Source organism: Octodon degus, unplaced genomic scaffold (assembly GCF_000260255.1).
Source record: "Octodon degus isolate 3935 unplaced genomic scaffold, OctDeg1.0 scaffold00058, whole genome shotgun sequence".
NCBI lineage: Eukaryota > Metazoa > Chordata > Mammalia > Rodentia > Octodontidae > Octodon > Octodon degus.
In genome coordinates, this window is record NW_004524634.1 from 2,644,900 (window position 1) to 2,660,639 (window position 15,740).

General features: G+C 49.5%; 1 protein-coding gene across 17 annotated transcripts in view; it reads left to right on the forward strand.

Annotated features, from left to right (window-relative positions):
* Window positions 1–15,740, forward strand: part of Dysf (dysferlin) — a 233,667-nt gene that overhangs the window by 54,284 nt on the left and 163,643 nt on the right. For 9 of the 17 annotated variants that reach the window (XM_023718431.1, XM_004634069.2, XM_004634066.2 and 6 more), the window contains exons 4-7: window positions 3,066–3,171; window positions 12,543–12,657; window positions 13,753–13,845; window positions 14,199–14,410. In XM_023718431.1, the coding sequence (XP_023574199.1) occupies window positions 3,066–3,171; window positions 12,543–12,657; window positions 13,753–13,845; window positions 14,199–14,410 (526 nt within the window). The remainder of the gene's footprint in view (window positions 1–3,065; window positions 3,172–12,542; window positions 12,658–13,752; window positions 13,846–14,198; window positions 14,411–15,740) is intronic. The other 8 variants (XM_004634073.2, XM_004634077.2, XM_004634074.2 and 5 more) reach the window with 1 other exon arrangement.

Genomic DNA, 15,740 nt, shown 5'->3' on the forward strand with positions numbered 1-15,740 from the left:
GGGCTGAGCTGGCCACACACACACACACACACACACACAAATAAATAAAATTTAAAAAAAAAATAAATAAACTAAGTCTGTACCCACTAAACAACAACACCCTGTTGCCGTCTTCCTGCGGCCCTGGCAACACTGTTCTACTTTCTTTGTCCTTGAATTTTACAACTCCAGGTACCTCATGTAAGTGGAGTCATACAACATTGGGCCCTTTGTGTTTAGTTTATTTCATCTAGCATAAGGTCTTCAAAGTTAACCCCATTGTAGCATGTGCCAGAATTTTCCTTCCTTTTAAAGACAGGGTACTATTCCATTGCATGCAGTATTGCAAAATGTTTATCCCCCTGTCCATTCAACTTGGCTTCTACCCTTAGCTATTGTGAATAATGCTACAAAGCTTGGTCCGCGAACATCTGAGTTCCTGATTTCAATTAATTTGTTTCTTTTCCTTTTTTTTTTTTTAAATTTTATTTATTTGTGTGTGTGTGTGTGTGTGTGTGGCCAGCTCAGCCCACCAGGGGGCGGGGCTGGCTGGCATGTGATGCTGGGGGATTGAACCCTGGTCCCTCTGATTTGCTAAGCTTGTTCTAAGTAGGTGCTTTAGACCACTGAGCCATCTCACCAGGCCCCCAATTCTTTTGGATGTATCTAAATTTCTTTGTGCACTGAGGTATATCCTTATCATTTTAGATTTTTTTTTTTTTTAATTTGGAGAGAAGATCTAACTAAGTTCCCCAAGTTGGGATCAAACTTAGAATCCTCCTGCATTAGCTCCACTAGAGTTCTGGGATTTTGGGCATGTGTCACAACATTTGGCTTTGTGCAATATTATAAAGGATCCTGCCAGGGAGATAGCTCAGTGGTATAAGCACTTGCCTGAGCCCAAGGTCCTGAGTTCAATCCCTGATACCACAAAAACAAACAAACAAAAATCCTAGAATTGCGCGCATGCCAGCCCCAGCCCTGGGGCACAGTGAGCTGGCAAATGAGACTGGGTGTGGTGGTGCAGGGGTGTACCTGTAATCCCAGAGCTTGGGAGGCTGAAAACAGGAGAATCACTACAAGTCCAATCTCCATAATGAGACCCTGTAGACCCTGTCCTACATACATTAAAAACAAAAAAGGAAAGAGCAGTTAATGCTTAAATTATTATTATTATTATTATTATTTTGTGGAACTGAAGATTGAATTCAGGCCCTTGCGCTTGCCAGGGAAGCACTTATTCCACTGAGCCAACTCGCCAGCCCCAATGCTTAAATTAAAAAAATAAAGGATCATAAAGGTCCAGCCAGATAGCTCAACAGACTAAAGCGCATGCTTAGGCAGGTGCAGGGACTGATCTGACCTTGTGCTGGTTCCATCCTGGGGCATTCTGAGACAGAGATTGAGACTGGGTGAGATTGATACTGGGTGTAGTGACGCACACCCTGTAACTGGGAGCCTGAAAACCGGAGGATCACTGTGAGTCTACTCTGTGTGGTGAGACCTTGTTGACCTTGTACTAAATACATTAAATAAATAAAGGATCCTCCATACTGTTTTCTCTTGTGGCTGCTGTGTTTCCCACTTCTACTAGTAGTGCACGAGGGTTCCAATTTATCAATATCTTAGCCAGCACTTGTCATTTTGTCTTTTTATAGCAGTCACCCTAATGGATATCGAGTGGCATCTCATTGAGTAGCCAGTTTTCAAAGTCAGCTAGTTAGGTTCAGGTTATGTTTTTTTTTCATAGGGTCATAAAACCTATCTTGAGGGACAGGGAGATGGCTCAGTAGAATAAGTGCTTCCCTGGCAAGCACAAGGGCCTGAGTTCAATCCCTGGTTCCGCAAACAAAACCAAACCAAAATCTATCTTCAAGTTAGTTGAAAAAGGATTTTCCCTGATAGCAGGTTTGGCTTATCCTGGGTGGGTGGGGAAGCAGGCAAGGAGTGCACACCTGGGTCTGTCTGTTCACCTGACTGATGAGGCTTCCTGGCCTGAGAGTGCTGCGCAGGATGGGCCCTGGTTCCCAGAGCAGTGAGTGGAGCCAGGAGCACACAGCAGCTGACATGCTCGAGTTGTGCAGGCCCCTCGCTGCACGGGCTTCCTGCTGCCACTACAGTGGTACGGAGTGCATGGCGCACCCATTCTTTAGTTCAGGGAACTCAGTTTACTCATCTGCACTCTTCGAAGGGCCCTGTGGTGGCCGCTGTGCTGGTGCCCCATCCTTCCTCTAGAGCCCAGCAGTGAGAAGTTGCCCTCAGCTGTGAGTGTTGTTGACCATCCTGGACTTTGAGGTGGGGGCTATCTCCCTCGCCCCAGTGTCATGTGTTTCAATTATAGTCATTGCATTGGAGTCCCAGGAAGCCACTGTCGATAGTGTATGTGGATGTGGGCTATAGGAACTGCTGAGGCTCAGGGGTAGTACAGGTTGTCTTAGGCCTTTTCTGATTTGAGAGCCCAAAGGAGGAAAGGTTTACTTAGCTCCCAGCTTGTAAAGGTTTCAGTCTATAATCAGCAGGCTCCAAGACAGGGTAGCTTGGCAGAGGGGTATCAGCGAGGAGAACCAGTTCTTGGCAATCAGAAGACAGCAAGAGCAAACAGGCAGGGGACCTTAACCCTTTGTGTCTTATCCAGGCTACTTAGGATGGGAGCACTCGCACCCTTAATCCTAGTACCCTTGAGCCCAGCACTGTGCCGTGAACCAATTCCAGCACCACATACTCTAGACACAGCTACTTCTGATAGAGCCCCACAGAAGCTTTGGGGGATACCTAGATGCCGATCATTAGCTCTTACACCTGAGGAGTCATGGAAGGCCTTGGGTGGGGAAGAAAGAACCCAAGGCTGAGCATGGGGAGCAGTAGGTATCTTTCAGCCCTCTTCTATGTCCAGGTGTTTCTCAGGGCCCTGGCTGTCCAAGATGGTGCCTGCTGGTAACTGGGGTGGTGGAGTATTAGGGCCCCAGGTGCTGGTGATCTAGGTAGACCAGCTTTGTCTGTGTCACAGTGGTGGCATGGGGTTTGATGGGAGAAGAGCTGGGCCACATTAAGCTACTTTTCTACATTTGACTTCTATATCCTCTCAGGTTCCTGGGGGAAGCCAAGGTCCCACTCAGGGAGGTCCTCACTACCCCCAGTCTGTCGGCCAGCTTCAATGCGCCCCTGCTGGACAGCAAGCAGCAGCCCACTGGGGTAAGTACCCATTGCCCCCTGCATTCAGCCAGTTTCGGGTCTGAGACCTTGCCTGGTGACCCCCAACCCTGGCCTTGACTTTCTGACCCTATAGAGATGTTAAAGCCTGGCTTCCAGAAGCTAAGCCTGACCCTCCCTGGCCAGACCTCGGGGTACCAGGAGGGCTACTGGGCCAGCTAGAAGGGTGTAGGGAGTTGTGGCCCATGACAGGGCTCAAGTTGGCCTTACCTTCCTATATCAGGGCCTGCCCCTTGGTCTTGCCCTGCCCACCTGGCTGCTTCCTGTCCCAAATTTTTCAGCCAGCTGTGGCTATGGCTTCCACAGTTTCCCTAGAGGACTTCCTTTCCTCACCGCCTGGGCGCATTCTTTAGAATGGGAACATCTGAGTCATCATGGTCCCAGATTACAAAAGAAGGGAGACAGACTGCCTTCCGCTGCCCACTAGGGCCTGTCAGACCCTCCTCCTCTTCCCCCATTGTCTTTCCTGCCCTTCTCCCAGCCTTCCCAAGTCCAAGCAGTCAATTCCCAGCCTTTATGTCTGGCCTGCTGTTATTTTTAGTGAGCTAAATATACCCTGCAAGGCTCTCTCTTCCTGGGCACTAGAACTCCTGACCTTCCCTGGTTCTGCCACTCCTCCCAGAAGGCACTGGGGGAAACTATTGACCCGGAAACAGTTCCTCCCAGCGAGGCCTCAATCACCTTCTGAGCCCACTCTTATCCTTTCTCCAAGCTGCTTGTAGTTAGGAGGACTCTGAGGACTCCCAGAATTTCCTCTTCAGGGGATCCTGAAGAGGCTCCTAGTCACCCTGCAGGAATCCCGGGCATCAAAGTCAGCTGCAGAGAAAAAGCTCTTGGGATCAGTGACCTCCTTGGTGCATTTCTATCACACTCCAGGATGGGCTCTTGAAGCCTGCAACGTGGTTTCTCACTTCTTGCTGGGACATCGACTTCTCTTCACTCCAGTCCTTGTGCCTATCACATTGGTGTTTCTAGCACATGTACCCCTCTAAGCTCAGTCTCATCCAGGCCCTGAGCCTTCCATACCTGCTTCCTGTTCATGGAGCTGAGCCATGTTGGCAGTTACGCATCGCTCCTTTCCCTCTTGTGCCACACTCTGGGTTTCACACCAGCTGGAAGCTGGGAGCTGCTGCTTCCCTGCTCTGTGTGTGTGTGTGTGTGTGTGTGTGTGTGTGTGTGTGTGTGTGTCCAGCTCCCAGTAAGAGCTTCTCTTCCCTGGTTGTCTGCAGAGATGACAGTCCTTTTCTGGGCTCTTAGGGGTCAGTCTCCAGGAGTGGTGCACAAAAGCCAGCAGGTGGGGCCTGGGGAAGGAGGGCCGGATCCTGCTCAGGGAGCCTCCCAGTGGGGCATGGACAGGGACAGGGTCTTCACCTGTGGAGATGACCCAAGTCCAGCGTCTAGTACCTGTGACAGCACTGAAGTCACAGTGCAGCACCAGACAGGTCATAAGAGCCTCTCCGCTGGAGCTTCTTTCTGGGGCAAGGGCTGTCCATGCTGCAATGGAAAGTGCAGAACCGGGACTGTGCCCAGAGGGGCAGAGAGACAAGAGGAGCTGAGGGCTCTCACTAGGTACTTGCAAGGCCCGGTTTCTGGGCTGGGTCCATTGAGCAGAGTATTCCAGGCACTTCTATTTGGTGAGTGCTCATCTGGTCTCTAAGGGCCAAAGGAACCTTGTGACGAGGGTGGGAGAAAAGACAGGCCTGTGGGGCTGGTAGAAGGGAAGAAAGGGTGGGGAGACTAGGGGGTCCTGCAGGCTGAGCTCTGGGCTCTTAGGGGTCAAAGCTACCCAGACAGCTTTCTTTCCCCCCATTTTATGTATTTGGTACAGGGTCTCACACTCAGCTCGGACTTGTAGTGATCCTCCTGTTTTTAGCCTTCCCAGTGTTGGAATTGCCGGACTCGTTCACTGGCTCAGTGTGTGCTGGGGGTTGAGCTGGCATGGTGGGACTAGTGATCGAACCCCTGGTCCCTGAGTTTGCCAAAGCAGGTGCTTACTCCACTGAGCTACCTTGCCAGACCCCAGACAGCTGTTGAATTGACAGAGAGTATGCTACCCATGTCCTGGAGGATGGTCCGTGCCAGCAGGAGTCCTCGCTGGGCACACACACATAGGAAGGAACACGTGCAGTGTGATTGAAATAATGAAAAAATACAGTAAAGGATACAGTAGCACGTATTGCCCTCCAAATACTCCCCCTTACTTTTAAAATACATATCATTCCAGGGCCGGCCAGATAGGTCAGTAGACTAAAGTGCCTGCTTGCTTAGGCAGAGTCCCCAGGGTGCACTGAGATGGCAATTGAGACTGGGCGTAGTGGCGTGCGCCTGTAATCCCAGCTCTTGGGTGGCTGAACACAGGCAGATCTTTAGGAGTCCGAACTGTGTAGTGAGACCCTGTAGACTCTGTAGACCCTGTACCAAATACAAAAATAAATAAATAAAGTATCATTCTGGCAGGTTTCTGAAGCAGTTTTGGAAGTCCTCTTCTGTGTTGGACAAGTTGTGATTTAAAAAACAAATTGCAGAGCCTGCCGCTGCTGAGTACCATCCACTGGAAAGCAGGCTTGTAAAAACATTATGCTGTGTCCTCACCCACCTTATTCTCTGCATTTGGCACTTTGCAACTTCTGGCTCTTTCCCAAAGTTAAAATGACCTTGAAAGGTAAACATTTGGAATAAATTCAGGATGCTGGGGTCGCCTTGACAGCACAACTGAAGGAAGACACTTATGAAAGACGACTTCCAGAATGCTTTCGGAAAGTGGCAAGAATGATGGGTTATGGGTTTTTGAAGTGCGTGGGAAGAGTTTGAGAGTGTTTACTGTAATGAATTTTAAAAGTTTAAATGTATGCCATACTTAGCCCACCAGGGGGCGGGGCTGGCTGGCATGTGGTGCTGGGGGATTGAACCGCGGTCCCTGTGCTTTAGCTAAGTTTGTTCTAAGTAGGTGCTTTAGACCACTGAGCCATCTCACCAGCCCCCTGTGGATTCTTCATGGGCCTTATAGAAGATGAACCTTGATTTGTGCTGAAAGTCTTATTCAGATCCTTGGCGTTGCAGTGTGTCACCATTTCTTCAGGGGTGTGGAATACCTGTTGCCTAGGAAACCCCAGGAAGGGCGGCCTGTAGATTCTAGGTCTGCCACTCCTTCCTGCTCTTGCAGAGGGCTACAGGAATGGAGGCCTGGGTGAGCAGTGGCATTCTTGCAAACCCCACTGCAGAGGTTGTGCAGAGCAGCCTCTGGTAGTGTGGAGGGAGGGGCTAGGAGGGGCTAGCCTGGAGGGGTAGGAAGGGCCACCCTTCTGGGACATCTGCTGCCAGTGTCAGACAGCGAAGATGTAGCCTTTTCAAGTTTTTGCTTAACTGATATCACCTCACTGAAGTCCACTCAGACCAGAGGAGTTAACACTGCCTGCTCTCTGAGCCCTTTTCCTTGATTTGTTTTCTTGCCTTCCTAACATGCTCTGTAATTTATGTGCTCATTATTTATTGTGTGTCCTCTGTTGAAACATCAGTTCTACTCTTTGGTTCATGGGAATACACCATTCCCTTGACTGGTGCTTGGCCCCCAGCAGATTCTTTATATGTTTGCAAAGAGAATAAGTAAATAAATTCATGGATAGGTCAGGCCAGACATATTAGGCAAGGCCCTCATGCACTGCCCTTCTGAAGTAGACCTAAGCTGGGCGGAGCCGAGAAAACGCGCGAGACTGGCCTGTTGGGCAGTCCATGCTGAGAGCAGCCTCGGGCTGGGAGGAGTTTTCTACCATCACCATCTTGAAATTCTCAGTGATTTTTGGATAAGAGGCTTCTTTTGTTCATCTTGCATGGCTCCTGCAAATGCGGTAGATGGTCCTGACTTAGGCTGCCTCTCGAGGGAGTAGGAGTAGGTAAGCTTTTCATTTGTCTTGCTAAGTGAGGTTCATGTGGTTAAGACAGAAACAGATTCATTTATTTATTTATTTATTTATTTGGTACAAGGTCTTGCTGTGCAGCACAGAGTGTGGTGATCCTCCTGTCTCGGCCTCCGTGGCACTGGAATCCCAGGCGTGCGCTACCACACCTGGCATGCCGTAGTGGGGATCAAACTTGGGTCCTTGCGCTTGCCAGGCAGGCACTTAGACCGCTGAGCTATCTCCCCAGGCTAAGGCAGAAGCAGATTGCTCGTACCTTTATTTTGAAATAATTTGAGATTTCTGAGAAAAGTTGCCAAGAATAATAGAAAGAATGTTCTGTCTTAAATCGTCTGAGGGAAGTTGCCGACCTCTGGCTCATCATTCTGAACTCGCTTGTCTATTTCTCTCTGTGGTTGAGAACTTTTCTACACAGCCCTGGGACAGCCTTCACAACGCAGAAGATAGCACCTGCTATGTTACTTCCTCTAGTTCACAGACCCTCATGTGGGCTTTATCAGTTTTTTCTTTTTGTCATTCTGGGGACTAAGCCCAGAGAATATTGAGCTCCCTCCCTACCCTTTTTCCATTTTCTTATATTGAAGTAAGAGCTTGTACAATTGTCCAGACTGGCTTTAAACTTGCAATCTTCCTGCCTCAGCCCCCCGGTAGTTGGGATGACAGGCATGTACTACCATGCCTGGCTTATCGTTTTTTTTTTTTTTTTTTTTGGGACAGCGTGATTCATAGCAAAAAGATCCAATCAAAGATCATATTGATATAGGGGAATGAAATTTCCAAAATGAAAGGTATCTGGGACTAGTTTGTGTTCTCTAAAACCAAAGAATGAATTTTAGGAACAAATGGAGGTTTAGAGAATAATATTTATTGGGGAAAGAAAGCTTCTGTCTCAGAGAGAAGGACAGAAGGGGGCACTGAGCAGGCTGTCCCCAGGGCAGCTGTCTCTTCCAGGGACTTTTATAGAGTAAAACCATATAATGAGGTGGGTCTAAGGTGGAGAACCTGGAAATTAGGCGGGTGTGAGGTGGGACAAAACTATGGTCAGCCAATGAGATTACAAGCACCATTGCTCAGGAAAAGTTGATTAAATCCAGGACCAAAAGATGAAGGGAGTCATGGGATAGGTCTCTTCCTGTTGGGGGTTGGGTTAGTGACTCTTTTGGGCTCTTTCAAGGTGATTGATACCTATTTAGAGTATCAAGCCTGATGCCCCAAGGAAGTACGTAGCTTCATTTGTTTACTCTTTTGTCTTGAGGTGTGGCCCAAAGCAGGAAGTCTGTCTCTTCCAAAGTCACCTTGTCTGCCATATTGTCTCCTTGAAGGCCTGGCCCTGTCTGACTGCCTATAATATTTCTATCTAATTTAGCTGCCTACAACAATATGTTGGGTTTAGTTGTTCTCTTTAATGTTCTTCCATCTAAGCTAATTCCTCAGTCTTTCTTTGATCGTTATGACCTTGTAGTCTTGACATTTTTGGAGATATATGGGCCAGTTATTTCATAGGATGACCTTTGGTTTGGGTTTTTGGTCTGCTTTTGCCTTGTCCTACTTCTTTGTGTGAACATACACGATGCTGTCGCTTTCATGGTACCTCAGCGAGTGGTGAGACTTTGCTTTGCCTCTTTCCTGCACTATTACCCTTGGTCTTGTGGTGGAGCTAGCTAGCGTTTGCTGTATATCCCACAGTCGTCCTTCTAGCCCACTTTTATTATTTATTTATTTATTTATTTATTTATTTATTTCTTGTGGTACTGATACAGGGAGAAAAACTGATCTCGGGTGGGTGACCTCCAAACGATATAGGGAACTTCCAAATGACATAAGGAAAAACGATCTCTGGACCTGACCTGCATGGGGATCGTGTTCTCTAAAACCAAAGAATGAATTTTAGGAACAAACGGAGGTTATGAGTGATAGGTTTTAACGGTGTCGCAGCAGAGAAACACACAGAAGGAAAGGGGAAAGGGGCTTTATTATAAAGGAAAAGGGACTTCATTATCTTAGAAGACACGGAGAGAATTTGAGAAGATAAGGAATTCTCTGGATTGGAACAAAAGGAGGCTGAGGCTTTTATGGCCTTTGCCAGGGGTAGGGCTTGAGGGGGAAGTTTAGATAGACCTGAGGAGCTGATTGGGGCCTTCCCTGAGGTGGAGAGAAAGGTGAAAGGAAACTGCATCCTGGGCTGAGTTGGAGAAGAAGAGGGGAGGTGGTCTCTGGGTAGATGAGCTGTTGTGTTAAGGGCTTCAGCCATATTAGATGACCACCATAATAATTCAGCAATTCTTACTAGGGCCATAGCCTATCAATGAGCAGAACACATTTATTGAAGGAAATAAAGCTTCTGTCTGAGGGAGGGGCAGGAGGGAGCGCCGAGCGGGTAGTTCCCCGGGAAGTTGTCTCTTCTGGGAACTTTTATAGAGGAAAACCATGTGGTGAGGCGGGTGTAAGGTGGTAGAGAAGACGTGGGAACTTGCTTAGTTGGGCATGAGGTGGGACAAAACTATGGTTAACCAATGAGATTACAAGCACCATTGCTCAGGTAAAATTGATTAAATCTGGTACCAAATGGGGAAGTGAGTCACTTAGCAACCGGGCAAGAAAGTGGGACAGGGTCTCTTTCTGTTGGGGGTTGGGTTAGTGACTCATCTGGGTCTTTCCAGGTGGCCGATACCTATTTAGAATATCAATCCCAAGTGCTACTCTTTTAGCATTTGTTTGGCCTTTAGGTCTTTAGGTCTGGTCCACAGCAGGAGCATCCGCCCCTCCTATAGTTGTCTTTGTCTTCTGTGTTATCTCCTTTGAGGGCCTGGCCCTGTCTGACTGCCTATAATATTTCTATCTAATTTGGCTACCTGTAACAGTACCGGGGATTGAACTGAGGACCTTGCGCTTGCCAGGCAAGTGCTTATTCTACTGAGCTATCTCCCCGGCCCCTACTCCACTTTTTAATAAGAATTTTGAGGCTGGAGAGATAGCTCCGTGGTCTAAAGTACCTGCTTAGACAAGCTTAGGCAAAGCGCAGGGACCACGGTTCAATCCCCAGCACCACATGCCACTGTAGTCCTGCCCCAAGTGGGCTGAGCTGGCCACAAAAAAAAAAAAAAAAAAAGAATTTTGTGGGAAAGCACTTTGTGTGTCCTAAGTACCCTGTTTCTTAGCCCTATGAGGAAGGAGCTATTGCAATTACAACTCCTTTTTACCCTTAGGGTTTTGTTTTTGTTTTGCTTTAAGTGTGTGTGTGTCTCCCTGGGGTTCATTATTGTTTGTTGAATTTATCATTGTTTGGATGGTTACTAAGTGGCAGTATTCTAAGTCAGTTGTTCTCTGTCCATAGTCACTTGGCATTCCACCATAAGGGAAGGCTTTCCCACCTCTTATTTATTTCATGATGGATTCATGTATTTCTGTGTCATTCAGTGGTTTAATCTGTTATTATCATTATTGATTTTCATGTTGAAAGTGTCCCCGACTTGACCCGTGGGAGCTCTTGAATGCTGACTTCTGTGTGCTTTTCACATATTTCTATCACTCAGTAAGCCTGTCCTTGTTTTTTAGAGCAAAAAGATGGTTCGGGCGCATTTTTTGACTTTCCCTGAGCTAGCACTGAAATCAGTTGTTTTTGCAAAGCCTTCGAATGAAGGGAAGCCCTGTGTTAAAAACACAGTTCCCAGGCCCAGCCAGGCCCACTGAAGCGGCTTCCCTAGTGGTCGTGTGTGTATCCGCGCGTCACTCGCGAAGGCTGCTCCTTTCTGTTCTGAGGGCTGCTGGAACCGAGAGGCGGGAGCTGGCTGCTCACTTGGCGACCCCTGGTGGTGGACTAGGAACCTGCAGGGCCGGCTGCGGCCTCTAGGAGCCCCTTTTCCCTAAGGTCCTGCCCTCCATTACCGGGGCTATTGCTTCCCAGACCCCAGTCTACATGGTACAAAGCCTGGGGTGTCCTTCAGTCTCCTCATCTTCAGGAGAGGGTTTGCCCCAAGAATCCCTGAGCACCCCAGGTGTTACTCCAGAGGGATGACCAGCGTTCAGTGCTAACAGCCATTGAGTTTTGCATCAGTAAACATTTACAAAGGGTTTTCTCAGTCCTCGAACAATGCTTAGTTTCTAAGAAGAAAAACAGTTTTATACACTGGAGCTATCGTTACTTATTTAAAAATATTGGAAGAATCGTATTAGTTTGTGAACTGTTGGAAGGATAAATTGTTAGGGATAAGTTGTTTCCTTTGAATTATGTTTCTTTAAGGTATTTATTTATTTGGTGGAACCGAGGATTGAACTCAGGCCCTTGCGCTTACCAGGGAAGCCCTTATTCCACTAAGCCATCTCCCTAGCCCCCTGCTTTAAGGTTTTTATACTTTCAAAACTTTTTTTTTTTAATTTATGTGTTCGGTATAGGTCTCACTATGCAGCTTGGGCTCATAATGGTCCTCCTGTCGCAGCCTCCCCAGTGCTAGGATTACAGGTGTAGCCATCCTACCCTCCACCCCTCACCTGGTGGCCAGCTCAGCATGCCCAGGAGTGGGGCTGGCGTAGCATGTGGTGTTGGGGATTGAACCCTGGTCCCTGTGCTTGCCTAAGCAGGCGCTTAGTCTGCTGAACTATCTTGCTGGCCCTTCTTTTTCCCAACCCTGCTTCTTTGCAGTACTTGAATTGACCCAGAATCTCCCCAAGTCACTAAGTTGCCCAGGCAGGGCTTGAATCGGTGGCCTCCTGCCTCAGTCTCCCAGTGTTGAGGTTATTGTGTGACACCACACTCGGTGTCCAAATTTTCTTAGAGTGTTACTTGGATTAAAACCCAAGGTGGTCTGGGAGGCTTCCAGGTTTGTGGCCCCAGGAAAGGCTGTGCCTGGCCCTTGCAGGCCTTGGGGTCATGAGGCTGAAGGCTTACAGAGCTTCCTGTGAGCAGTGCAGGCCTGCAGGTGGGGGTTCGGGTGGGAGCCTGGACAGCTTTCCTGTCCCTGTGAGTCACTCCACGCAGCACTGTCCTCCTGGCTGAGAATGTGGTGGGCCAGGGGAGCTTGGGGTGTGTGTAGGGGAGAGGCCCAGCAGGGTGATGGGCACTGAGCCCCTCTCAGAGCGGGCTGGGCCTGCACAGAGCTGAGCAAGGCTGAACTGGCCATGGAGAAGGAGGGCAGGTTCCTCAGCAAAGCAAAGTGGCTGAGGGGATGCATCTGTGAGACTTCCAAAGTCCTGCAGGAGAGGTTGGGCTTCTAACTGTGATTTATCCTCAGTTGGCCCCAGGAGGAAGGGGCTCCTGCTATTACAACTCCTTTTGTAGAGAAACAGACGTATATGGAGGTCACAGGTCTCACTGAAGGCCACTTAGCTCCTGGAGGGTGGAAGCTGACCTCAGATTCTGTACTGAGCCATCCGACTATGCCCAGGGGTCTCTGTACCTCTTGTCAGAATACGCTAACCTCTGCCCTTCCTGACCCATTCTAGGCCTCACTGGTCTTGCAAGTGTCCTACACGCCGCTTCCCGGAGCTGTGCCCATGTTCCCATCTCCTGCTTCTCTGGCACCCTCCCCAACACTGCCTGAACTGGATGCTGTGGCTGGTGAGTAGCCCATCCTCAGGGTGCCAGGACCCCCAGCAAGGATGGCGGTGGTCCTGAGCTGGTGCTGGGGCTGCACAAGGCCTCCTCCCAGCCTTCACTGCCTTCTCCAGGCTGGGGCTGCCCTGGTGTGGAGAAGAGAGGGTTTGGATGGAGGCTGTGGGGTATCCTGTGAGGCCCGCTCCCAGCCCCTGTCCCCAGCTGGGCCCTCTGTACTGCATAGTCCCAAGAGGGGTGTGACAGGATAGGGCTTGTCTCAGAGCCTATGTTCCTTGCCCTGGCACTCAGCAGGCTTTTAGTGGTGTGACAGAAGAGCCAGTTTTTCCTCAAAGGAGCTCTGGACTAATCAGAGGTCATAGGTTCCAGGCTTACCCTTGACACTAAGTAGTCATATGATTTTGGGCTTGTTATTCTCTCAGGTTTTTATTTGTGGAACTAAATGAATTAGTCAAGTCCTGTGCTTCCTTTTGCTCTCTTTGATTCTTCTGCTGGGCCTGTCAGTGAGGACTGGGACTGGGACTGGGGCTGGGGGTGGGGCTTGCCAGTCCAGCCTGGCGTAGCCTCTGTGGCGTGGGTGAGCCAATGCATTTGCCCATGGGCGAGAGTCTAGAGTTTCTTCCACAAGAAGGGGGCTAGAAAATAACACAACCTGAAAACCCTGAGCAGCCCTACAGTGTGCTCTGTGTCATCCATGGAGGCCCGCTTAGTGGGGACCCTGAGGAAAGAGGCAAGGAAGCCATCTTGTTAGGGTTCTGCCATGTCTGAGTTTAGAGGTGACGCTTATTCTGGAGGGGGGGTCACCTGGGACACCCCCAGTGGACTGGAGGAGGTTCTGGGGAAGAAGGTGGGGTGTTTCTATTGGCAGAAGGCCCGCAATGCCCTGGGACCACACTATGATGGAGCGAGAGACCAGTCAGGGTCACTTCCAGACCTGCAGAAAGGTGGGGAGGAGTCAGCCCTCTACAGACACTGCAGCTTTTTCTGAGCATTGTTTCAGGTGGAGGAAATAAGGTTAGGACTGGGGCTGCAGTAGGTGAGCTTCCCTCACTCTAGTTCCCTTCCGCCATCCCCTGGGACTGTGCCCTGCCCACATGCCAGGTGGGGGACAGAGCCGGGCAGAGACTTGGTCCCTGCTCAGTGACAGCACCGTGGACACGAGATACTCTGGAAAGAAGTGGCTGGCCCCCACTGGTGAGACTTGGGCCAGGCTGCTCCATCTCAGACCTACCACCTGTAACCATCTCACCTGCCACCACTGACAGGGTGGCCCAGGGGCACATCCTGCAGGGCCAGGGGTCGGGGAGGTCAGGGCCATTCTCTCTTCCTCCTGTTGACTAACTGGACTGACTGGCCTCACACTTCAGCTGCCGGAAGCCATTCTTCTTTCTGGCTCATCCATCTTGGCTCATGACAGGGAAGGGAGGGGCAGAGGTAGGGTGGGGGTGGGTCGTGGCCCTCATGCTCCTTGGGTCCTCCCTCTGCTGAGCTGGGTCCCAAGGACAGGGTCAGAGGGACTTAATCCTCACTGGGCCCTGTCCTCACAGACACAGGAGGAGAAGAAGACACGGAGGACCAGGGGCTCACCGGAGATGAGGCAGAGCCGTTCCTGGACCCCAGTGGTGTGCCGGGCCCGGGGGCTCCCACCACCCCCAGGAAGCCACCTTCCCATCCTCCTCCCTACCACCCTGGGAGTAAAAGAAAGAGAAGCACACCCCCACCCAGAAGGCAGCTGTCAGACAAGCCACAGGACTTCCAGGTGACTGGGTTCAGCCTCCTCCTTCAGCCCATCCGTAGGGGCCAGTGCCAGGCACCTGGTCTGTTTGTCCAGCTTTAGGGAAAAAGTGCTGCATCCCTAGAGCCATCCTAGTGGAAACCCGGCCCTGCTCTGGGTTCCGAGCAGCTTCTGAATGGGGATTTTATGTCTTGGGTCTCAGAAGGAGCGTCTGCTCAGTCCCAGTGTTTTGCTCTTAAAAAAGAAAGTCCCTGCAGATGGAATGGAACTCCGCATCTCTTATGCGTTGCTTCTCAGCATCCGTGTTACTAGCTGTTTCCTGCTGTTCACTGTGTGGTCTCTGTCCTAGGCAGCGTCACTAGGCCACCAGGTTCTCCTTAGTAATGCAGACTCTCTGGCCCCTGCGTACCTGCTGAGCAGGGATCTACATTGAAGCAAGACCCCTCGTCAATCCAGAGTCGGTTTAGCTAGCGTCTTGCTCCTCTAGTATCCACCCTGGTTTATAATCATGCATTTTTCCCCAGCGATGTAGAACCTCAATTTGTGCAAGCTCTTCACGAATATAACTGTTAATATCAACCTCTCAAGGGCTGGCCAGATAGCTCAGCAGACTAAAGTGCCTGCTTAGGCAGAGCGCAGCAACAGGGTTCGATCCCTGGCCTGCTGTGCCAGCCCGTCCCTGGGGCACACTGAGAGAGCAACAGAGACTGGGCACGGTGGCGCACCCCTGTAATCCTAGCACTTGGGAGGCTGAAAACGGGAGGATCACTATGAGTCCGATCAGTGTTGTGTAGTGAGACCTTGTAGATCCTGTACTAAATACGCTAAAAAAAAAATTAACCTCGACACATTTTTATCCAAAATTCATCCCATTTTACTTAGTGACAGTGAACTCTTCAGAACTATCTTTAAAGTTAAAAGCAGAGGGCTGGGGAGATAGCTCAATGGAATAAGTGCTTCTTGCCTGGCAAGTGCAAGGTTCTGAGTTCAATCCCTGATAACCACAAAAAAAAAAAAAAAAGAAAGAAAGAAAAAGAAAATTGCCCACCCATTGGGCATGAGGGAGCACACCTCTAACCCCAACACTCAGCAGGAGGATTTCCATGTGAGTCCTGCCTCAACAATGTAGTGATTTAGGGAGACCTTGTCTTAAAGTTAAAAACAAAAAAATTGTAGGAATCAGTTAGTGAGAAGCCCTGGGGTCTAAACTCCAGTACTGGAGGAAAACAACCTACTCACCCTCCTGTTGTTATTAATAATATGTTCTCCCACAGTGTGATGTGTTTTCTTTTTTCTTCTTTTTTTTTTAATATTTATTTTTTTTATTTATTACATTTATTTATTGTGTGTGTGT